The sequence below is a fragment of the Malaya genurostris genome, chromosome 3 (genome assembly GCF_030247185.1).
Source record: "Malaya genurostris strain Urasoe2022 chromosome 3, Malgen_1.1, whole genome shotgun sequence".
Lineage (NCBI taxonomy): Eukaryota > Metazoa > Arthropoda > Insecta > Diptera > Culicidae > Malaya > Malaya genurostris.
The window spans coordinates 114,828,635-114,854,386 of record NC_080572.1 but is presented as its reverse complement, the minus strand read 5'-3'; the positions used below and the strand labels follow the sequence as shown (position 1 = coordinate 114,854,386).

General features: G+C 36.3%; 1 protein-coding gene across 2 annotated transcripts in view; it reads right to left on the bottom strand.

Moving 5' to 3' along the window:
• Positions 1-1,716: 1,716 nt before the first annotated feature.
• The window catches only part of LOC131434863 (uncharacterized), a 351,398-nt gene continuing 327,362 nt past the window's right edge, over positions 1,717-25,752 (bottom strand). For both annotated transcript variants that reach the window (XM_058602082.1, XM_058602083.1), the window contains 8 exons: positions 24,127-24,261; positions 23,856-24,061; positions 23,616-23,736; positions 23,196-23,447; positions 18,804-18,875; positions 16,189-16,784; positions 16,021-16,128; positions 1,717-15,962 (listed from right to left, as the gene is read on the bottom strand). In XM_058602082.1, coding sequence (XP_058458065.1) covers positions 15,686-15,962; positions 16,021-16,128; positions 16,189-16,784; positions 18,804-18,875; positions 23,196-23,447; positions 23,616-23,736; positions 23,856-24,061; positions 24,127-24,261 — 1,767 coding nt within the window. In that variant the 3' untranslated portion in view covers positions 1,717-15,685. The remainder of the gene's footprint in view (positions 15,963-16,020; positions 16,129-16,188; positions 16,785-18,803; positions 18,876-23,195; positions 23,448-23,615; positions 23,737-23,855; positions 24,062-24,126; positions 24,262-25,752) is intronic.

Sequence of the window (25,752 nt, the reverse complement as noted above, 5' to 3'; positions counted from 1 at the left end):
GTATCAAGAGGCGAAATCACCTGAAGATCTTCAAGAAGCAGAAAATCTGGAAACAAAGTGTAGAACAGAAGAAGCGAGCAGCAACAAGGGTTCGGAAATTGTATTCACGTCTTTTGCAGTGTCCGGATCCTTGCGTTTTGATGGACAATGAGACTTATGTAAAGGAGGACTCAAAAACCCTTCCAGCTCTACAATACTTTACTGTCGTCGTTGGGGAGGATGTGACCGATGCGGACAGGTCGATTGAAGAGGAGAAATTCGGTCGAAAGGTACTGGTATGGCAAGCAATATGTTCCTGTGATTTGAAGTCAACCATTTTTTACACAACCGGAACTATAAATGCAGAAATCTATCGATCTGAGTGTCTCTAGAAGTGATTGCTGCCTTTATATAAGAAGCATAGTACACTTCCACTGTTTGGCCGGATTAAACGTCGCTCACTATGCCAAAACCACTCTCAATTGGCTTGCGGAAAAGGGTAGAAAATTTCGTTGAGAAAAATATCAATCCACCTAATTGCCCTCAGCTTCGACCCATCGAACCTTACTGGGCAATCGTGAAGAGGGTCTTCAAGAAGGCTGGTAAGGCAGCTGGGAATATGCAGGAGTTCAAAAAAATTTGGGCTCAAGCGTCCAAAAAATGCGATGCAACACTTGTCCGGAACTTGATGAAGAGCGCTCGATAATAAAATCGAAAAATCGTGAAGGAATAACTTAAATTTCATCCGGTTTTCATTCTGCTCAAGTTCAACCTCGTACAATAAAGCATAAATTTTTAGTTTGAACAAAATATCGTTTTTTATCATAATTTGAAAGAAAAATTTGTGGATAGCTTATTTTCGATACACACGATAAAAACAGGAGTTGGAAAAACTGGTTGTTAAGAAGGCAAAGTGAAGCAATGCATGTTAGGGTAGAGAGAGTACAACGCTCTCCATAGGGGAATGTGGCCCTATATCGTGACTAAAGGAAATGAAACGTGAAGGATTCATTCATGATTACCTTCAATAAGTATTCTTTCTCATAATTATACAAACTAAGACTCTCCATATCTCATTTTTTCAAAATCTTTGTAACTTTTCCTTTGAAATATATGCGACTTCCGGTTCCAGATTATAGGGTGAAGCGTGTTAAAAATTTCATTCTGTCATGAGTAATATGAAATAGGCACAAGGTGGATTAAAATAGGTATTAAAGACTTTGTTCTAAAACAGATGAGGTATTCGCAATTACATTGAATTATATTTAAAATTCTCGTTACAATTTAAGGGGTGAAATTACTTAAATTATCTGGAATGTTTTCTTTCACGAAAAGACTTAATCTTTGTTAATTGAAAATACCTTTTTGGAGTTTCATTACTACCCGATGTTGTTCAAACAATCGTGACTTCAGGTACAATATATATTTTTCATGTTTGCTTCGCTTATATTTCAATTCTATTTTAAGAGTTCAGCCATCTGGGAGAATAGTGAGTGCATATTTTTTCACACATACACCTGTACACACACGGACATTTTGCGTACTCGACGAACTAAGTCGAAAGGTATATGACACTCAGCCCTCCGGGCCTCGGTTCAAAAGTCGGTTCTCACCGTGATTGCATAGCCTTTCTATATGAGAAATGTATAAAGAAATCGTCGAGTGAGATCGATGACGATAGGAAGGGTTTAAGCTTGAAAGAACTTTTCGGATAATATCGACATTTAGACTAGATCATAAATTGAAAGAAGGAACTTATTTTTATTCCCAACTTGTTTTTCTGATAAAATGACAACTTCGTTTGTTTTTCACAACTTACAATTCTACAAAACTAAAGGCGTTTTGAGCTTCTACAAATAATTTCACTTCTGACAATAATTTCCCTATAAGTTTAAATTAGATACCTGTCACGTTTGTTCTATTTCTGTAAATATTTGTTTGGTTGTTTTCTTTAGTTAAACATATAACTAAAATTGCATATTTCATATGATTTAAACGCTGGCTGCTGTTACACTTTGTTTGATTATTCCTCAATTTAGTCATAATTCGCAATTTTCATAATTACTAAACATGTCCGTCGTCTTGTCACACGTTCTAATTTCAAAATAAGCTCCTAGCAGTACAATACTGAGTTACGGATATATATATTCAAACAATTTTTTCTGTTTGTCATTTACATACAATGTGAGTAGAATTTTTTCTTATCAGAAAAAGAACAAACGGCAGTAAATTTGATGTATTGTTTACAATACTGGAATAAAAATAGAACAAGAGCTAGTGAAAATAATAAAACAAGTGTTAGTGGAAAATTATCGGATTGTAAATGTTCGAGAAGGCGAATGGAAATCTCTATCGAAAGACTCGTTTTCTCAAATATTTGTTTTAAGGAAACATTACTCATGTTACTGATTTTTAATAATGTTAGAAAAAAAATAAAGTTTTAAATAATCATATGATATCAGTTCATTTATTTCGTTTCTGAATAGTTACTAAAAAATTACTAATAAGAAAACAGGGACATGCTTAACCTAATGGATAAGGACATCACCATTCACGCATCCTAGCTAGATTCGATATCCATCCCCTTATTTTTTGATTCTTGAATGAAACCAAGTATGATTAACAAGACTGATAAATTAGAATTTAAAAATTAGTTTTGCCTGTTTTCTTCTTCACTTACATGACAGTTTCAACACATATGTTTAGGGGAATTATAAGTCGGATTTGGATAAAACAAAACAGTAACAGCTGGTGGCACAAAACCTATCATTTGACTTAATTGTTAAGTAAGGAAAAGTCAGTTCATTTATCTCCGAGAAAATCAAGTCTCGATGAACTAATGCGAATAAGTAATATGAGACTTGGCTTTCCGGACTTCGTCCAAAAAGGTCTGTTTCCAAAGTAATAACGAGGTTTTTTACATGACACTCCACAATGTAATCTACATATTTAGATAAAATATGCGTATTCTTCAGTCCAGGTCTTGCTATTTCTGCCGTGACTTGGAATAGCAGGTTTCAAGGTCGTGGGTCTATCTTCAAACACCATTGATTAGCATTAATACTCAGACATACTATCTTGATCAAAAAGTTCCCTGAATCAACACCGTGTGGCGCTCTCAGTTACCCAATTAGATTTTTTAGGTAGTCACATCTATCATTGATATTCTATCAAATTTTCAGCTTGGTACCTTGACGTTTGTAAAAGTTACTCTGTATTGAGTATATTTGCGATTGTGCGTGTAAAATTTTCAAAATGGAATTGAATTCGCAACAACGAGTTTGCATTAAATTTTGCATTAAAAACGGTTTCAATGCTGCGACGACATTACAAATGTTAGAAGAATGTCTTGCGCAACGATACGTTTCAGAAGTCCACGTCGTTTTCAGTCGAAAAAGAAAGCGATGCTCACAGTTTTCATTGACTACAAGGGTGTTGTGTACAATGAATTCCTTCCACAAGGCCAAATCGTCAACAAGGAGTATTATTTGGGCGTTATGAGACTTTTTCGTGAAGCAATTCGCCAAAAAGACGTATAACGCAACCACCGAATTCGTTTGATTTGACTCCCTTCGACTTTTTTCTATTCAGTTGACTCAAGAAACCGCTCCGTTTCAATGCAACATAATGTTTCAAAGCTTCGATCAAGCGCTGGCACAAATGTGTTGCAGTCGATGGAGTATACTTTGAAGGAGACAATATCGATTCTGATGAATAATCTTGTGTTTTAATTTTCGGAATAAATTCCGGGAACTTACCGATCAAAGTAGTGTTACCTTCATAGTCAGTTGAACTAGGACCTGACGCAGTTGGAATTTTTTTAATAGTTCGAAAATAGTTAAAAAAACTTAATAGATCGACAAATTTGCCTATGAGGAACTGTTGTCAAAGTGGGTGTCGCATTCGCTCACGGTGGACCAAAAACTACAACGTGTCGTTGATTCTTAGCATTTTTTGGAGCTGTTTCGCCGAAATAAACCAGATTTCTTGCGTCGATGAGAATTCTCCAACAAATATCCAAATGTGGGCCGGGGAGGTTATGGCCTCAGTATTTTGGAATGCTCGTGGAATTTCGTTCAACGACTACTTTAAAAAAGGTAAGAACATCAATGGCGAACGTTACACTGATCGTTTGAAGAACGAGATCGGTGAGAAACAACTCCAAATGAAGAAGAAAAAATTCAACCATAGTGAAACAGCATGCATTGGGCCTCGAATTACTGCGGCATCCATCATATTCACCGGACATGGCCCCCAGTGACTACTACTTGTTTATAATTTTAGTTCGAGGAAGTAGTATCGCTGAAACAAACGGTTATTTCAAAGCAAAAGATAAATCGTTCTATAATAAAGGTATTGAAAAGTTAGAAAGGTGCTGCACTGATTGTATTGATCTTGAAGGAGAGTATGTTGATGAATAAAGTTTAGTTTTGCCAAAAAATGTGATTTTCTTAGCTAGTACCGGGATTACTGATCCACGTGTTTATTTATTTGTAGCAGTGAAAAGCCTTCTGGAGTTAATACCATACCACACAACAGATTATGCACATCCAACTGATACTGTGTTATCTTGCATCTGATACAGACTATAGATAAGAATACTGATTAGCAAACCTGATGAACTGTGACAATCGTTGTACTAAGCACACATAATAGAAAACTAACAATAATTAATAGTTAATTTGGGATGACCTAGCGTTATTTCTCGTTATTTAGCTAAATCCTAGCATTTTGTTAGGGAGTCTTCTCGAACTAACCGGGTTTTTCTGATACAGGACTTTTGGAATCGATAAACTTGGTTGAGAAAATGTTGTACATAAACCTGATCCATGAGACGAAGCGTTTCCAATTCCGTAAATATTTTATTAGATCCCACTATCTATTTGATCTTTCACTGCAAGTAATTCCAAACCTGGATCCATAATTTTAGAGTAAAAATGTTGCAAAAGTTTCACCTACTGATGTTTTTTATTCTTTCTCAGTTTTGTTTTTGTAAATATATCTCAAAGCGTTTCGATCGTATGATATTTTCCCATTTTTGGTACTGTTTTCGCTGTAGTGCAAGTTAGGTCCATTATTTGTTTGCAAATATGTTATTATTTCGATTAATTCTTTACGATTTGTATCTTTGTATTACTAGAAGCGTAGAAGATGTATGTACACTAAATTTCTATTATGAAACTACAATTTGGTTTACTGGCACGATTGCATCGATAAGTAGTTGTTTTGGAAAGATTTCAATAGCATCAATATTCGTAGATTCAAATGGTAAGAGTGATAGGTAAAAATTTCATTTTGAGTTATATTGATCAATCTACAAACGTTTTATACATTTTTAAACCATTTTGCCAACAAATCCTTAAAGAATACAATACATTCATATGCATGCTTAAAACAATTCAGTTTGCACTAACGTCAGCCATTTGATGGACACTTTATATCATATCAGCATTCAATAGATAAACTATTTTTAGTGCATCGTGTAAATATGCAACGCATGGCTAAAATGTACGCCCGAAAGAAATTATTCTCAATCAGCGTATTTCATTATCTGATCAAAAACTGAGTTGTTGCCAGCAATGGCCATGAGTTGCACTTATTTCCAACTAGACTTTCAAGCAAGAAGTTGTTCTGGTTGTCGTAAGAGTGTACGCGACCATAACAAAAAACATTTTTGTGACTAAGGACGGGAGGAAATGTTAGTTCGATGGTCGATGATTTTTTAAGTGGAAGCAATTTTAAGGCGTATTTCTTTGAAAAGCACTGGTAGAGTGGATTGTTCTAGTTTTGTATTTTCGAGCAGAAGTGCAATTCTATTGTTTTTCATGGTCATGGTGAGCGCGGATGGCGAAGCTTGTGTATATTAGCTTGTTAGGCTGCTGTCAGAGTGCAGGCGTCACGCCAAGCGTCAAGACGAGCGTGCGGTTTAGTTATATTTGATCAAAGCAAACCTGTCAGAGTGAATTCGACACTTCTCAATGCTCACTTATGTCGTTTTCGCTTGATGCCAAACCTAATCCAATTTTCACCCTAACTGCTCTCAAACCGTCTGTTTGAAGCTAGTTTCGAATCTAGTGTTTAAATCAGGGTTTCTCAAACCCGTGTTGCTAAGTGCGAAACCAACACAGTTTCGTGAAAAAATGTTTGTTTCATGAAACTACCCTGGGTCAGTTTCAGTTTTCTCTAGTGAAAACAACATTACTTGCAGTAATCTAAGTTTACTGCCAGAGAGTAAGTGTCACGCGAAGCATCAATACGCGCATGCTAGCTAGTTATATTCGATCACGGTAAACGCGAAGCGGTAGCAATACATCGCTCTGCGTATTGCGCTCACTTTGGCTGTACCCTAAATTTGCTGCCAGAGTGCAAACGTCGCGTAAAGCGACAACATGCTTGTCAAATTCGTTCAACGCAAATGTGTCAGATGAAACGCGATGCGCTAACGATACATCACGATAATTCCATTTAATCAGAGCAAACTTCTCAGAGTGAATGCGATACGCTAAATCTACAGAGCGATCTCCAGAGATTTTTTTTTGTAGAAAGTTAAATTACTTACTACTACATGGAATGAAAAGTCCCGGGCCTCTCACAGAAAAGAGATGAATTGAGAACAAGCCTCTAGATGCCCAATGCCAAATTTCATGACAATCTATCCACTAGTGTTTGAATAACAGCTTCTAGTTTTCATCAAGCTATGGGAAAAGACGCACCAGCGTCTTCATGCGTAAAAGCAACGACGAAATTGAATGCTTTGCGGTACGGATTATTCCATCATCCCCCATACTCTCCAGAAATGGCCCCCAGCGACTATTATCTATTTCCAAACCTGAAAAGAGTTTCTCCAGGGAAAGAGATTTTCGTCGAATGCTAGGTCATTGCAGACATCTTTTTTTTCAAAAGGGCATCCAAATGTTGGAGGACCAATGGTTCAAGTGTATCACTGTAGATGGAGATTACACTGAAGAATGAAAAAGTTTTCACGGGAAAAAATCGACTTTTTCTTTGTTATGCCCGGAACTTGTCATTCGATGTAGTAACTTTAAACCGCGGGAGTAAAAATATAGCTTCACCGATCGAGCTAATATTTTGTAAAGTTCCTATGGCCTCCAAAAGAGACAGACAAAATTTGGTGGAGCGATAAAATATACTTTTCTTTTTTTTTTTCATACAAACTTGTCCCTCCTATTGGTTATATCTCTTATACGCATTGTAAACTGTAGGTGCTTAGAATTATGTTATCTGTGATTCGTACGCTTAGGAAATCTTGCATACAACTCCTAATACGCGTCTAATGAAATGCTGTGTCCCAGTCAAATGCTTCTGAGAGCTTATTATTGATTTTCATTACATTTATCGTTTTTACACACAGCGGAATACCGACGTTCCGGGTTAACGGTTCAATGCATAAGTCACTGGTCTTACAAACCAGTTGTCGTATGTTCGATCCCCGACCTGGAAGGATTTGTAGTGTCAGTAGAATCGTAGCACCAGCCATGCAATGGTTCTGTACACTCTGAATCGGCTGCGAAATCTGTTGAAACAGAAGGTCAAATTCCACTACAGGAATGTAATATCAAGGCTTTGCTTTGGAATACCGATTTGACCGCCCGTTAATATTTTATTCACAATTTGCAATTTTATTTTATTTTGATGGATTCTGTTAACGAGAAATCATTCAACTTGCTTTATAACTTTTTACCCTGTTTCATTTTTTTTGTCAATTATTTTTCCTTTAACAAAACAAAAAGAATATATTTTTTTGTCAGTTTACGTAGTTTTTACGTAAACATAGTTTAAGTAGTGAACACAAAACACGAAGGTCAATTGAATCTGGCATTATTTGACATAACATTGAGAAGAGTGTCTTTATCGGAGCGGCATGCTGGTTCCGACACAACACAGGCTGGACGTAACAGAAGGACGCCTAAAAATTCAACATTCAAGGGAGAAAAATCTTCGCATTTATTCGACTTGCTAGTTGCTACGGATGCATGTAAATTGTATAATATTCTTTATAATTGTTTACCATTTGAGGACAGCTTCCGTATAATTTACCTGCACAGTATTAGTGCCAATATTTTTTTTCACATTTTAAATTTAAAACTGTTGATCAATCTCATTTTACTGAACTGTAGATATCAACAACGTTTATGTTTCACCAGTAACACAATTGTTATTAAACGAATCTATCGATTTCCTTTAGGTTGTCAGCGTGAAGGAAAGAGTGTCTCGTGATTCTGTCTCTGATATTTCCTACTTCTAGTTTTCTATATCGAGGAATCTATTTGATAATTTGAATCACCAGTTAAATAATCAATTATAAAAAAATGGTAATAGTATAACCTTCACTGATGGAACGATAAATTAAGCTCGATGAATATGAGATGTACATGAATGCTATTTCCAATTCTTTAATTTACATTTTAACGTTTTCTTACCATCTGATCCAACAGTTATTTATATATTAATATGTACCATGTGCTCAAGATATTGAGGATATTGAAATCAATTCAACAACTTTGTTTTTACTGCAATCCCCTCTTTGGCTATAGTGGATTAGTTGATCAATTTTTCGTCTGACAATCGCTCGATAACTAACTAAATTGATTTAGTTTTTGTGAGTTATACAAAGTTTTACAAAACTCTGAACGATAGATTGTTTTTAATTTCAATATTTCATTCGGAGCAAATAGTATCAATCAAATTTGTTAACCTTTCATCAAAGGTTTTCCATTACAACAGCTAAGTTATAAGATGTTATAGTCATTTTGATTATATTCTGTATTTTTTTGACTATAAATGCTAATCATTAGAGCCGTTATGTTTCTTTCGTGTTTTTTTGCAATTGATTAGGCTATTCTCATTATCACTTATTCTCCAAATCATTTCTTATCAATATTGTGTTTCTGTGCCTTTGAATCCCATGATAATACCTCCTGTGGAGTCATTGTTCTCCGTTTACAAAAACAACTAAAACTCGAACTATTTTCGTCGAGTCTATATTCTGTTTAAAATTGATCCGCTTCAGAATCACGCTAAAATTTCTATTGGGTAATTATTGCTTTCGTCAAGTACATTTCATCTTGCAATACACCTAGAGAGGTTGAAAGAACAGTCAAAGATTGGAATTGTAATGTATGTAAATATATCAATGGATAGTGTTGAGATATTAGCGTGACAAGTAAAATGTAGGATCTAATGATGTTGTTTTTGATGGCTTACTGACAATTGAAAATAGATACAATTATGAACCCATCTAACAAGTAATAAGCGTATTTTTAGATGGCTTGGAAGCGCTGATAGCAAAAGATGGTTGTGGACTTGGAGTCAATTTTTTTATACCACTCTTCAACAAATCGAGCTTCAGTTTGAAATGTGAAAATATATATAAAATAGATTTACAATAATCTTACATAACAGATAATACACGAATCCGATGTCTTGGAAAGTCAATCTTCTGCTGATTTATCGACAGAAAATATTCCGATCCACCTATCGTTCCAGATTAATAATGGTATCCCATGTGTTTTTTTTTCATTTTCCTAATGTTTAACCATCAGCTCGCATTTTTCATGTAGTATGGAAAGAAAAACCATGACTAATACCATTTTTATAATAAAGACAATTACCGATAAGGTTGAAAAAAAAAACGGTGCAAGACCGCTATCCAAACAAGAAAACCTAACGGTGAGTTTTTCTGATTAAATGGGTGGAGAGGTGGAGTTATCGTGTTTACCGCGCAACGTGATTCTCAAAAGAGGTTTTGTGGAATGCTCTGTTGCGCCTTATTTTTCAAAATTAATATACGTGTTTATAAAAGTCTTTTCAAAACTTGGAAACAATCGATAAGGATTTGTAGCTGCTATGAGTTCTCCCGATTTTGAAGATTGTTTAAAGTTTAAAGTCTGAAGATGCATTAGACGCGGCACGAGGCGCCTTCGCAAATTGTCGTAAGCAACCAGTTCGAGATTCGTTTAGACCACAAGACATTTTCCCCCATTCTAGAGGGTTTTAGGAAAATTTGGTGGCCTTACCTCTTTCGGTTATTTACTAAAATTTGAGTCTTTTAATATCTGAACGCACCAAACTGATTTATTGCGAGACCAAAACATCAATGTTGAGTATTCAAACTGAAAGTCGTCTATTGATAATTTAAGGAAAAATAGTAAAAAAAATTATTCCAATTTGGGTTAATAAATTTTTTTTCTATAGTCTTATTTACTATTACAACCAGGCACGGGATGCTGCCCAACTTTCATCTTCACGCATCTTTTTTGCTGAAGTTTGCATTAATAATTTGCTGAATTTTTCAGTAAATAACAAATATACCGAAATTAGCAAATTCGTTTACCGAATCTTTTAGTGAAATCCTGTGAGACAAAAAAAAATGAATTAAAATGATAGCTCACTTTTTCTCAACCTTATTGATATTATTTTATACAATAATAAAACAAAATCAACAAAAAACTTTAAGAGTGAACGTATCGTCGACCATGAAGACGCATCTCTCGTATTTCGTAATAACCACATTGTACAACTTCCAGACACGACTTTTGGTCACTTGATTCGGTTTCAGTGTCCTGTTTGGTTGCTTAGCGGACCAACAAGTTCTTCTCGTAGACGAATCCTTTTAAAAAGGCTTTGGCTAGTTCCCGTGTGTTCTTAAATTGCAAGCGAGCATCCACAAACCCTAACTGGTCATCGATATATTTTCGTTTTTATAGTTCCATTAACTCTAGGACAAGGTTTGATTAATATTCCACTGAATTGAAATATTCGATCATTGTTTAAATAAGTAGAACGCATAGTCGATTAGCTTCCGCTCCAATTGGTAATCGGATCTCATAATTCGAGATCCATAAGTCTTCGCTAATAAGTAGATTACTCAACGACTGAAACATTGGTTTTAACCAAAGAATCAACTCACTAGTCGTCGTGTTAGTAGGATCGTAGCACCAGCCATGCAATGGTTCTGTACACTCTGAATCGGCAGAAGGTCAAATGCCACTACAGGAATGTAATACCAAGTCTTTGCTTTATCAACTCACTTAGACGAAACAACATGCATGCCCCACGCATTGTTGAGTATCCGGGAATTAGATCCATACATTCCGTATAAAGTGTGAATGAGAAATCTCATTTAGGAAGAAAATACATTGTAAGAATAAATAATTTCCAGTTAACTCTAGCAAATTTTGTTGTTGATATATTGAAGCATATTTTTTGACTTCGCGATATCTTGGTTTGTATTTTTTTTTCATTTGATGCGCAACTAATCGTTATGTTTTTGTATGGCAACTAATTATTTTGTTATGAATTAAGCAATTCTCTTTAAATGCATTCGTGGTGGTAACTCTAATCATGAATATGTTTGAGAATGCTGTTCGCAGTTGTTTTAGCCAATTTCAAAGGTATCGCGATTTTTCAACCTAACCACGCCGCATCAAGTTCAACTTTTTTGAAACAAAATGAATAAATGCACAAATAAGTGCAGTAAATATATGCTCGTCTACAGATTTTTATAGATTTCTAAGGTTTTTAAAGACTGTCAACGAAAGTTACAGACCGTGCTCGCATCTCAACCGACACAGTCGAAAATTGCTTACGGTCAAGACGACAGAAACAAAAACAATACAGTGCAGTGTAGTGAACAATAGAGTTTACGAAATGGGCAAATACGAATTAACAAAGCCTGAAACTTGGCCGACAAGGCCAAATTCAATTTGTATTGATTTCAAGCGTTGCAAAGTATGCAGTATGCGTATGCAACTACGTAAAGCAATCCCATGTTACATCATTTGTGATCAAGGCGGGATACATCCTTGTAAAACGCTGATTACGTATGAAAATCAGCTGGTTACATGTCAGTTTTGTGAACAACCTGCACACTTTGGTAAACTTTGCACTGAAACTGCGAAAAGGACATCTTCAAACAAAAACAAGGACAACCGTTCAATTTCAGTAACTAGTGAAGCCAGTACTCCTGAATCAACAAACGAAAGTAGCAATACGCCTGTTGAACAACAACCTTTACTATCCAAAACAACAATTGCAACTATAGTGGAACAAGGCAAACCAGCAAAAACCACCACTAAAATCAACCTCAGCACTAATACCAATATCAGCAGTGATAACAAAAATAACAACAACGACGATGACGAAATGGTCGGAGATGCGAACGGACCATCTGCTCCTCAAAGCTAGCTAGATAGCAACGGGAACACTTCTCCCCCACGAAAACGGGTTACAACGAGATCCAGTAAGTTGAGCCTAGTTAAATAAATGAATAAAAATAGTTACAGACTGTTATTTTTTGCTCATTAAATCTATTGGGAGAGCAAATTAGTTCGGTTCGCTTTCAAAAGATGGTTCTGGCTGTTATGAGTATTGAACAGTAAGAGCTGATGTCGCTAGTTTCAAGAAGCTGGGCATTTGTCATTAATATTCAATTCATTGTTTTTCTATGTGGTAATTATAAGCAATTTTGTTTTAACTAAGCAGCATTTGCAGGAAGTTTTAGCTTTCTGTTTTAATTGGAAGAAAAGTGCAACTGAAGCGCATCAAATGTTTGTGGATGTTTTACCGAATGTAGAGTAAACTTTTTACTGACAATTTCGGTAACAACTGACGTTTGTCAGGTTGTCTTAAGGTTGTCGAGACTTTGCAATTTTATATTTTGTCGAGATGATTACCGAGTACTCGGCTGTGCAAATCTTGGCAATTATTTTACCGAGATTCAGCGAAAAAAAAGTGTGTACTTCTTTCTCAGAAATCGAAAATTGGCTTCAAACTTAGATCATCTCTAAAGACGAAACATTGTTTCGAGATGGAATTCGAAAATTACCTTCGAGGTGGAAAAATGTAGTTACTTGCGATGTATAATACTTTGATTAGTTTTCTTTGTTTTCTTTTGAAATAAATGCATTTTCAACCCCAAAGTAACGGACCGAAATACTTTGTAATTCCAATAAAAAGATGATCACTTTGCTTTTTCAGACATTTGAAATTTTTAAGAGGCATCTCTGCGCTACAGTAAAATAAATTGTGTCCAGATATTTAATGTCCAGATATTTAATGACTTGAGCTCAAAATATTGAATTACTCCAGCTTCAATATTATTATTTTCGTTAATAGGTATTAGATCACTAATTAATTCTCTAGTCATTTAACTGTCTTGTATTTAAAATTATTCTCATTTTGAATAAAATTTTCCGCTCGTTCAATTCGTTATACTCGCGCTGCAGCATTCTCAAAAGGCCCAGGTTCTGATAAACGTTTCGTGGTGATTTGGAGCAAATTCAGCAGCTGGAAGTTTCATATGGGTTATCTAGAACTAAAACTGAAACAAACGTATCCCCAGCCAGCCATTCAAGTTTTATTTATGCAAACAGTTCTACTGTCAAATTTAAAACTGGTATACGTCACCGTTCATTTTTTCTCTATATTTGAAACACGAGTAAAACGCTGCTGGGGCTACCAGTTTCTTTTGTTATAATTTCCGGATTTAAATTTTAAAACTGACATTAATTATGCATCTAGAGCTAGAACACTCCTGAGCATGCCCTTGGTATTCAAGTTAGGTAGTTTTTTGCGAATCAAAGATCTTTGATTTTGATACTCAGCTGTGAGTGATCTTGAAATCAATTTTCACCTATTGTTAAAATTTTACAAAAATGATGTAGGATATGTTATGTGCTCCCATAAGTTCTTGAATTAGTCAGAGCTTAAGAGTAAAAGTTCAAGAAATTTGTTTCGTAAATTTCCTATACCAAAGAAGGTTGAATTAAAAGTTCTGTAGAAAACACGAAGCTAAAATTTTATTCATACTTAATACAACGAAATTTCAATGCACTTAATATGAAAACTCAACGACTATTGAATCCTTTGTTCCGGGGTCATAATTTTTCTAAATTGTCGGTATCAGATAGTAATTCATTTCCAAAATCATACAGGGTAACGGTATCCCCTTCATCTCAGCTTCATTAGTCATCCCATATACGGAAACCATTAGCTAGGCTTCGAGTTTTCGAACTTTCGTTTCCGGCTTTTTAAAGCCGAAGCAAAGATATTGTATTCGATCACAATGCATTGATTGAAAGTCGAGTCATCGGTACAATAACATGCTGACTGATGAGTTGAGTATTAGTACAATAGTCCTACGCGGTTTGTTCAAAAAGTGTCACGAATTTTGAATTTTCGCGCTCTACGTATGTTCGATTTTTGATCATTTGGTTATGTTATGTTGGTACTCATGTTGACAATTTCGGCTATTTTGAATGTCCGGTCGGTTTGTGACAGCTATTGTGCATGGACGTGTTTTAGCTTGTCTTCAGTTTTCATATAGTCCAACAAATGTATCAAATAGTTAGTATTAAATTTTGTGTGAAGAACAACTTAAAGTGCCCGGATGCATTCAGAATGTTAACTGTTGCATACGACGAAGCTACTTTGTACAAAAGTAACGTTTATCGATGGTACAAAATGTTCTCAGAGAGACGAGAATAGAAGCTGCTGAGAACCTAAATAACCTGAGAACCTTTTTAATGTGGGATGCAGATAGTGCCCCCGATTATGGATGTCAAATCTGAGAGGCAGCTCGAATGATACTTGGACGATTCTAAGCTTGATTAACATTTCAATGATGCGTGTTGATGATGGCTCTTCTTTTGAGCCGCGGTTCTATTTTGATGAACTTTTTTTAATTCGTTCGTCACTTCAAACCGGTTCAAGTGAACAGTTCGTAAGCGTTCGTCAATCACTAGAGCAGACTCACGAAGGAATGATTGTAATATAGTCCCAAATGATATTGAGTTAAGACAATCAGTTGATGTCTTGCGGGTTGTTGTGCCGCACTGTTCTCAAACTTTGACAGAGACATCACTTCTGTTGATAAAGTCTTTTTTTAACTGTCGCTAAGAATTGTTGAAAAAGTTGACTGAAGAGAAAAAAAGTCGTCCAGAAATATAGTCTGTAGAAAACATAATTTGTAAGGTGCAATTTTCCAGCAAGCAAAATGCAACAACGCACTGTCACTTTCTTGCGAATTGTGATAAAGCATCGCTTAATATAATTAATCCAACCAAATTTTCATCAAAATTTCCAAACACCTTTTGCTCTTTGCGCATTATCTAATTCCAACCATCTGTGATCATTGAAATTTACAAGCTTTTTCCAACTAACTACATTTGTAGCGTTTAAAACAAGTACCAGCGCCAATGGTGTAAGCAAAGCTTTCCTTCTGGGTAGTTTAAATTATTTATTTCTTTATACTATACATCAAAGGTTAGGGAAACAAACAGCATACGTTTACCAATGGATCTGTTTTTTATGTTTTCCATTCCTTTTACTCTAGTGTTTGTCACAGCATCGTTTTGTTTTTCAATGTTTAACATTTTCGAAAAAATAAAATGCTCTTAAGCTACAACGGCATCAGCCAGATATTCTGCAATACACTGTTGTCGAAAATATGCTAATGCTAATACTACGACTAAACTTTTCCGATAGTTAAAATCTTAATATTTACAACAAACATCTGTTGCTCGTTCACAAAGAACACAATACCATCTATAATACAAATTGGTCCTACAGGAGCCAGATTGGCCCACCTCAGTTCAGCCGTGGTGGGGAAATATAAATGCTATTTTCTACGGTAGGTTGGCAGGTAGAATAGACACTACCTTCGACCCGAGGGCATTAGTTTATACTAGGTAGCGTCGCCTGAGGTTGTACTTGGGTCCGGCCCACCTTGGCCGACGCTTTGACTGTGGAAGCTGTTCTTACGCTTGACGAATGCAATATTCGGTGAATTATTTGGCGAGACTGATGTCGTTAAACATTGCTGATGTTGCCCCAGCGTGGCCGAATTGAAGCTTGTTTGTTGCGGAAGAACGAAGCTCTGCTGTGAAGGAACATTGCGTGATTTGATCAGCGGTGGGTTCTTTATCGAGGACGAAAAGGCAAACCCTCGGCGAAGTGTGGCTCTAGAATTTGAAGAAGTTTTTTATAATACAATCAATGACACATTTTCAGCTGTTCAACCTAGTGGGTGATGGCGGTGGGTAGGATATTCCTCGTTGACTAGGCGATAACAACGTCATACCAGAGTGAGAATGATTTCCGGATGTTCCCGGAACTGATAAAGTGTTACTACAAGTAATAATACAGATCAGATGTTTGGTTAGTTTAGAACAAGAGGTTTTTACTTACGCGTTCTGAATGGAATTCAAATTAAGATTTGGCATACTCTGCCCCAGTGCATTGAAAGGCTGTACAGTGAGAGAATTCGATGAAGTGTGCATTGTTGTGACTGTAGATTTCACTTTCCATTGTGCTCCAGTAGCATGTTTCCCTGATGCTGTTGAACCCGCAACAGGAACGCCACCCTCATCACTAGAAAGTGAGTTCGTTTTCTCAAAATCAATTGATACTGGTTTGGATTCGTTCAAATCGACGGACCCACTGTGGCTGTTGTTCAAACTACTAACTCTGCTTCCGATCGAACTATTGAGCGGTGATTTTCGGATGCCTAGGCTTTCGTTGTTTATATTCATATTGCTGTTGCTGCTGCTATTATATATGTTTATCATATTGCCGTACTGTCGTGAATCGGGCCCAGTACTAAGCTTCAGTCGGGAATAGATATGTTTCGCTTTGGTTATCGAATCGTACCAGTTTTGTGCTTTGGAGCAATTCAGTGTGAAGGCCGCTACCACCAGGGACAGCTCGTTCAGGTAACAGCAGTAAAGGGTTTGATCCTTGATTTGCACCGTGATTCGGTCGGTCATGTATGGTTGTCGGACGACCTGCAACAGAATTGGGCTTAAATTTCTGAAGAATGTGATAATAATAATAAACATACTAAACCGCATCAACGAACTAACGGATTTCAAGAAATTTATTATTATAACTCAATAACTATCAGTGTAATGACCATGTAGATAGAGCACTATATCGCCAGTTCGTTTTGTTTCGCGGAATCGTGCACAATTTAAAAAAATCATGTAAATTTACGTCTCGATATTCGCACATAAAGTAGTGACGAAAATCACGGAAATTTGCAGCCCAAAGCATGTAAAAATTAACCGTGCCATTGAAACATCGAAACTGATGGAAAATTTAATTTTTTAAGGTTAAAAGATGTAATGATTGGTCATTGCTTAAGAAAACACGGTATGTTTGGATTGACTTAAAATCTACGAACAGATGATGAGATGGACTTCTCGAAATCAATTTTGGTATATGGGCACAATCTACTAAACTGTGTATTTAAGTTTTTTTTACCACGAATGTGCTCTTTAAATAAAGATTTTCTCACTGACTACAACGCCTGTAATACCAATTTACTCTGTTTATACAGAGTTTTCTCCTTTAAGTTATCATCTTTTTCAGGGCGAAAAGAGAAGCTAAGAACATGAAGAATGAGTAGCTTTTCTGATAGTTTGTCGCTCTAAGCGTTAGTTTTGCATACACCTCAGCAATTTTAGCATACAATTTGCATAAGCCATAACTTCCAAAATATTGAAATAAATAAACGTATCTTATACTTACAATTTAAATTTTCATTTGCTGCGAAAACGGTATGTTAGTAGGTTGCCAGAGTCAAACAATTATTCCGTATTTATTGAATATAGGTAAGCGCATCACCATAAAAATTTTAAAATTGTACTCTGACCGACTCCATGTTATTTAGTTTTGTCGTGACTACAACTTACTTTACTATTTACATTTTTCAAAACTTTCCCTGAACAAGACTAAGTATAGCTTAATCGTGAATATCTCTTGTATGTAAAGCAGCAACGTAATTTTTTCTCCATAGTAGTTTTTAGTTGAAGTTTTCTAAAATGTTTGGTATGAACGAGCATTAAGGTGAAATTCAGTGCTAAAATAAGGCGCGCAAAGTTTCAACCGCAAGAATTGAAGGAACCTTCGCACAAAGCGTATCGCGCAAAACAGACTAACTATGCATGCTTATAAACCACGAGTTTCTTTTATTTTATTAGTATGGGGGAGATACATTTGTGCATGTTGTTAAACAACATAGTCAAATTAGAAATTCAATTTATAACCAAAATGCTCTTATAATTGATTTTCTCGCTTATTGCGTAATTATTCATTCTTTGTTACTGATCAAAACCTTTGGCATGATGTTAATACCTTCACCTAGCTGATTCCAACTATGTATCATTTTATAAAAAGAACTGAATAATATTCAAGCAAGATCTTTTTTGTATGGAATTGAAACTGACTTGTAAGGCGTTTACTAAAAATATCTAGTATAGTTATATGATGCATATAATATCAGTGAATAATACTTTACCAATTCTCTTGAATTTTTAAAGGAATCATAGAGATTTTTTGTCTATGTTTGGCGAGTGAATATCAATAATTTATATTTTAGACTTCTTAAATTCGGTTTGTGGATATTCGTCCAAATCGCTATACAGCTTGTATTTTGACAAGTAAGTAATCAAAATTAATGAATCCCAACTTAGATTTAGAAATCCTTGTTGGCTAAATAAGGACGCATTGAAAGTTTGTAAAATTCCCACAATCAATGAACTAATACGTGCGATTATCGATATTCCGAAGTGTGAAAAAAACAAACATATCAGTTTTATTCGTATTCACATCATCCAGTTATGTTTCTGACATTACCCTCCCGCCTTTTTTACATGTTTTCACCATCTACTCTCGAATTGATAACATCTTAAGGGAGAGCACCCTGTATAACAAACGCCTATTAGCCTCGACTGCTTGTAGTACAGATGTTTATTACATTCTCTCTTCTCGCCTAATAGCACTTTACCGGTAACTGAACATACCTTTAAATTTTCGTGTTTGTTTTTCTTGCATACCAGCAGAAAGTCCGTGAGTAGAAAACAGTGAACATCCATCTGAAATGAAAAAAAGTAAACTAATAATGGGGAGTTCTCGTTCCATAATGGCTACTAATTACCAATGGCTATTTTATTACCAATACACGCATATCAGTCTCGAATGTGAAATTGTCGGGAAGACAAGAATGCACCCAAAATGTCCCCATTGTCTAATTCACCTTCTTAATGAACACAAAATTCCACAAGACTCTCATCCTTCGATTCGTGGAGAACAGAAAGCATCTTCTAAATTTGTAGGTCATATTAGTTGATGACCATACTTAGCTGTACAGGTTACGGTATCAGGTGCCGGAAGTAGCGGTCTAAAATTACAGGTTTGGGAACAAGTAATAGTTCGAGTAACATATGTGCTTCATATGGGGCTGTCCATAAAAGACGTCACGCCGCAAGGGGCAGGGGGGTGTTTCATAAAACGTGACCTTTTGTGACAGAGGGAATGGGAGTAGTTTTTTTGGAATGTGACGTCCAATATTTTCAATGAGCACATTTTTTAAATACCTAATTATATTACTGATTTGCCCTATTTCCTGAAAAAATCTACACAATAAACGTTTACATTCTATAGGAAAACGTGTATTTGTTGATGTAAAAGCTTCTTCTTGTAAATTCGGAAATGAATGATGCAGGAAATCATTTCTGTTGTGATCAGCAAAAGTGCACGAAGGAGCGAGTAAATTAGCGAAATTAATAAATTTTGCGTAATATTAGTAAAAAAGAAAAAGATTCTTTCAAACGGTTTAACTTAAGTTATGCACTGACAATTTTTTCAGTAATTTGATTTTCTAGCATTGATAATAGTATATCATAAGAATTTCTCTTATCTGATTCTGATGCAGTTTATTAAATTGGGCTCCATTTAAAAAAGGGCGGGAGATCAACGATTTCAGACGTAGATCATGTCATGTCTTATCTTGATCATATGTGATTTTCCTCCACCAACATCAAAGCTTATCGAATCATCCAATGATTGAACTTACATAAATCAAGAATCATTTTAGCTCAAAATCACTATCCATTGTGTGACGGAAGACCAGTACCGATATTGATTGATGTGATTTAAAATTCACTGATCAACTGATCATGAAAAGATTCTCCGACAGTGATCTCGTTTTGATGAGGTTTTGGTCTTTATTTTCTCAGACCTAGACCTAGTAGTTCACAGGGTATTAAACAAGTCGATCGCGAAATGGCTCCGATTAGGATTGCCGGGGCACTAGTGATCCGGAAGTCATCCTCCTAAAGGTGGAACCGTGGAGGTAAGGTCGATGATTCGAGGTGTTTTAGTGAGTAGTTCCAGTTACGGTTGGGTAGTCCTGTATTTTAACTTGTAAAAAAAGTATTTGGGAACTTCTGTGTCATTTTCCATTGTCCTGTATATAAAAAACCGCTGCTCTAGTGTATTCAAAACCAATTTTATTTCATGTTTCGCAAATTACATTGTCTACTAAAGCTTGCTTCATGGAAGCCGAAGGAAGGGAAAAAATTGTGCACAGTTATTTGGAAAATCCATTGTGGTCTGCACCTAGACTAGCTAAACAGCTGAAATTACCCAGAAATACCGTATGGCGCGTTATCAAATGGTATAAGGAAACATTGACAACGATTCGGAAGCCTCAAGCCAATCGTCGGAGAGGAACTGTCGACCGGAAACTGCGTGATAAGATTTTGAAGACGATTAAGAGGAATCCTAATCTGTCGGACCGCGATTTGGTCAGAAAATTCGGTGCTGTCCATAGTACCGCGAGGAGAACTCGACTCCGGGAAGGAATCAAGACGTATCGACTAGCAAACAGCCAAATCGGACCATAAAACAGAATAGTGTGGTCAAAATGCTCGTGCTCGGAAACTATATGACCAGGTGCTGACCAAGTTCGAAGGGTGTCTTCTGATGGACGATGAAACCTATGTCAAGGCTGACTTCGGGCAAATCCCAGCTCAAAAATTTTACTTGGCAACGGCTCGTTGGGAAATCCAGCCAAATTTAAATTTATTTTTGTCGACAAATTTGCAAAAAAAAATGATTTGGCAGGGCATTTGCAGCTGTGGCAAAAAAACAAAAGTTTTCGTTACAAATAAGACAATGACATCGGAACTGTATCAAAAAGAGTGTCTCCAAAAACGAATTTTGCCGTTCATTCGATCCCACGATCATCCCGTAATGTTTTGGCAAGATTTGGCAAGCTGTCATTACAGCAAAGTCGTTCAAGAATGGTATGCAGAGAAAGGGGTCCAACTTGTTCCGAAAAACCTTGAACCACCCAACTGCCCCCAGTTCCGCCCTATTGAGAAATACTGGGCAATCATGAAGATGAGACTCAAGGCAAAGGGAAAGGATGCCAAAGACATCAATCAGATGACGACCTGGTGGAATAAGATAGCTAAAACGATGGACGAAGAAGGTGTGCGCCGCCTAATGAGCCGTGTTACAGGAAAAATTCGAAAATTCCTTCGAAACCGTGACGAATAATTTTATCCGTATTTTTTCTAAAAAGTATGAAGAAAACGCTACATTTGTATAAAAAAAGGTCTTGAATTTAATAATAAATAACTGAAATACAGGCAATTGTCTTTGTTCCAATTCTATCTGAAGCAAGCTTTATTCTCATTCGTTTCATTCTCACTGTTTCTGTTCAAACTGCTTTTCGCTAAGAGTTACAAGAGTTACAGTTACCCGTAAATCTCAATCAATGAATAAAATGAAACGAACACCAAAACAATGCCCGGAAAACTACATCATGAAGGAATTTGGTTTTTACCGTGCTATTTTGAAGAGTGAACAGTTGAACATTTTGAAGAGTGAACGATAGTTTTATCGAAATGAGTTATTCTACAACAAAAAAAGCATCGGCGGTGGTGTAAAAGATTACTGCCGTCTGCACCTCTATCTGAAATACCATATTCGCTTCAATTGAACAACACGAATAGTGAAATATTAATTCTATTACTGAAAACGAGAGAAAAACAATTGAATTCACTAACAAAAACAATTATTTATGCACTGATGAGTCAAAGACGAAACATAAACATATCAATTATTTATGTTTTGTAGAGTACGACAAGGTTGAGTTTAAAAGGATGACAAAGCTAAAGAAGTGCGGGAGCTTGATATACCTTCAATCATTCTCGATGGTACGGAGATGTTTACTTCATTGAAATAGATATTTTTTGTCAGATATTCTCCCTGACGTACTGGTCTCAGTAAAATCACTGACGTCCATTTGTTACGCATGCGCTTTAATAAGCCTATACCTTCATATCTGACTTTCGGTCTGAACACATGGATTCCGTGTAAATCGTTAGTCAACTATAACAATCAACTGGTATTCTGTCGAAAGTTGTCAAAAAGCTTTTTTACGGTAATTTTTGCGATGTACTGGTCAAGAAATCTCGTACACCCAAGAATAATGGTAATTATTCTACACAGACTCCAAACATCACCAGTACTTCTGAGGCAGAGCTTAACAACAGTAAACCACTTCCATTAACTGAGTCATCATCTGCTATTAATGGTCAACAAGATATGTCTGCTGTAGCTGACAACCAACCCAACGTCTGGAAAAATAACAATTGAAAAATCCCCCAACGATGATGGCAACATCAACAACTCAACAACTGACTCAATGAACGAAGGTGAGAAATGTGGTAGTCATTATGAGGGGACGTCCAAACACACCAATTCCGGCTATATTGGTTTCCGATTCCAGATACAGTTCCTGAAACAGTGGTCACATACTCCAAAATGGAATTCACTCGCGTAGCCGATTTCTGAAGAAAGATCTGACGGTCCCATACGGAATTCCAGAATGTCATTCGGGTTCGACTTCCGGTTTCGGAATTACAGCACGGATAAAAATCTATTACCGGTACCATAATTTTTAATCATGAAATCATGAACCAGGCCTTCTCATAAAATTTCATAAGCAAACTGATTGATGTCATGAAAATATTCATGAAAGATGTGTTATTGTTCATGATATCAATCATTTTGCTCATGAAATCATGACTTATTATTCATGATAGACATGATTCATGATTTCATGATTATTAATCATGGTACCGGCAATGGATTTTTACCCGTGAGGGTGAAGAGTGTTGGAAATTTTAACCCATCGTTAGGAGCGACGATGCAAAAAAGGGAGGCATTCCGTACTTCTAGAATGATTCATTTTTCAGGTTCTATTGATTTATAATTCGTTCAACTGGCCATAATTTTTAGCCTTAATTAAGATTTATTTCATTGTTGTCACTGAAACTGATATGCGAGAAAGGAAATTTGGACACATGTAAATTAATGAAAAGTTATCGATCAATTCATACCTTCCCGAGGCTGTCCTTAAACTTGAGATCTCCTTCTAGGAACAACTTTCTTCCTTCACCGGTTCCTAACATCGGTAAGCATAAGTCGAACATCGTACTATAATGTTTAACCATTTTTTCCAGATTCTCGCTGTTGCAATCGACGACTTCGTACGAGTCTATTCGGGCGTTGATGCCTTTCAGTCTTTCATTCTCCTGTCGGGTAGTCAGATGAGTATTTACCCCAGCAACGAACTCTTCGACGGAATGTATCTGTGTTGATAGGAATGTTATCATTAGAAATTTTCAGTGCGTATAATATCTCGAACACAAGATAGCTGATGACAGATTTGAAGAACGTGTAGAAATGAGAAATTTATTCTAGTTTCCCATCTTTCTAAGAACCGTTTCCAGTGTTTGTAAACAATTCGAAACACTTACCATCTCATCAATTGCTTCGACTGCGTTTTCATCTACAATGTGTTTCTTGATAGCAACCAACAACAATCCGTACTTCGTTAGTCGTTGCATGGGCCGCACCAGAATATCAGCCAGCCGAAGTCTAATAGAAAAATAATAATACAATTCCAACATAAAAATGAGCATATGTTTAATTAGTAACAGCACTGGAAGCACAATACATACGATTAGTCGCGTTGATTCCCAACTACTCTTACTCACCGATTGCACATTTTCTGCGACTCACACCAGGCACAGTAGGACATAAATAAGGAATTATTCTGATACAGTTCCTTGCAGTAGTACTGACAGGTGCTCTGCTCCGCGCAATACTTGGTGTATGGGTGGAAAATAGTCGAAAACTTGATGAAGCCATCCTTGAACTTGTGAACATTCATTTGCTGCTTGGTATCCGTACTTTCTTTAACCTATAGCAATACAATATTGCTTATAATAATTAATTGATCGTTAACTGAAACTGACAAACACTCACCATTGGATATAGAAAAAGTGTCCAGAATTTGAGATTAGACTCGCATATATCTCTTATGTTGGAGAACAATTTGTTTTGATCTACATCATTGAGAATATTATGGGACTGAATATCTTCCAGACATGCTAGAAACAGCTGCGTGTGAGAAATTTGGAAGAGTTTCTTAATTAGAACGTTTTATTCAGAGAACGAATCTATGCTTATTTAATGCAAACATATGTTTACAAATAGATTCATTTTATTTCAAAGATACGCTTTGTTCCAACACAGTTAAGCTCGAAAATTATACAGAAGCATAGCAAAGCTAAAACTTCATTTTATCGAAGGATTTACACATGTAGGCGACGCTCTTTCCATGACGATACATAGTATTCAAATTACATATTGATTTATTTGTTTCGCGCTTTGAGTCATTGATAATAATTTTATCAGAAATCAACAGGGAGTGTTGGATGTTTCCAGCGGTCGACTAAGGAAAATTATCCGCCTTCGATGGGATGAAAACACTGGTTTTAAAATTTAATATCAAACAAATTCCGTTTGACTCATATTCAAGTCTTACATGATTTAATTAATCTCATGCTACATTCAGAGATGTCTATCTCCTCTGTGTGACGAAGAGCAAGCAAAATTTCTCCCCTCGCACTGACAACTTCAACGAGAGCTCTTCTCTTTCACATTTATACACCACTGTTGTGTAAAGTGTGCACGCATCATGAGTGCGTTTGTTTATTTCCTTTTACCTCTTCCACTGAATCGCACCAAAGTGCTAGAGCAATAGCTAATAAATTCTCTGAGGTGGATGCAGATACTTTCACAGAGGTGTACACGCCGGTGAGCACTCTGCTGTATGGTTTTCGTAGATGAAGCGTGGACACGCAAAATCAGCAAAATAAAACAATTTATCGTAAAATTTTCGGTTTTCCTTGCAAATTTTTCATAGCAAGGCCAGATCTACTCTCTATTAATTGAAGTTCACAGAAGTGTTCGCTCACCATCACGCGCCAGTGGTCACTTGGGTGTATTTAGACGATAGCGCGTGTGAGCGATTCATGCGAAGAGAATGTGTTTCACTCGCGCCAGCTGCTTTAACCACAAGCACACACTCAAATGCTGTCTATTCGACACTGAGAAGAAGTGCGCTTTCCTCTTTGTGCGGTGCTTCGTTTTTTGCATCCTCGGTGTGGCAAAAATCTGACTCTAGCGTGTATCACTCTGGTGAAATGCCATCTCTGGCTACATTCATATCAGGAAATTGTAAATATTGATGATGCCATATTTTGCACGCCAATTACACATGACTGTTTCATAGATACTTTGCAATTGAACGACTAAATGCAAAAATTGGTGCAACTGTATCCCTATCCAACTTTCGATTCCGGAATTACAAAGTGATGTACATATGTGTTTAAAATTTCTAAACGTCATCTAGAGCGTGGATATTTTCTTTCTAAATTTTCCTCCATACTGATTCAATTTGTAGATTATGCTAATTGGTAACAATGTGAACAGAATTCGGTAAGAATGGTTCATTGTTCTCAGAATTCGGAAAATAATGAAGATACACTCAAACCTACGTTTACGTACACTTTTCTTACCTTACCCCATTTTACGTAACTGTTTTTA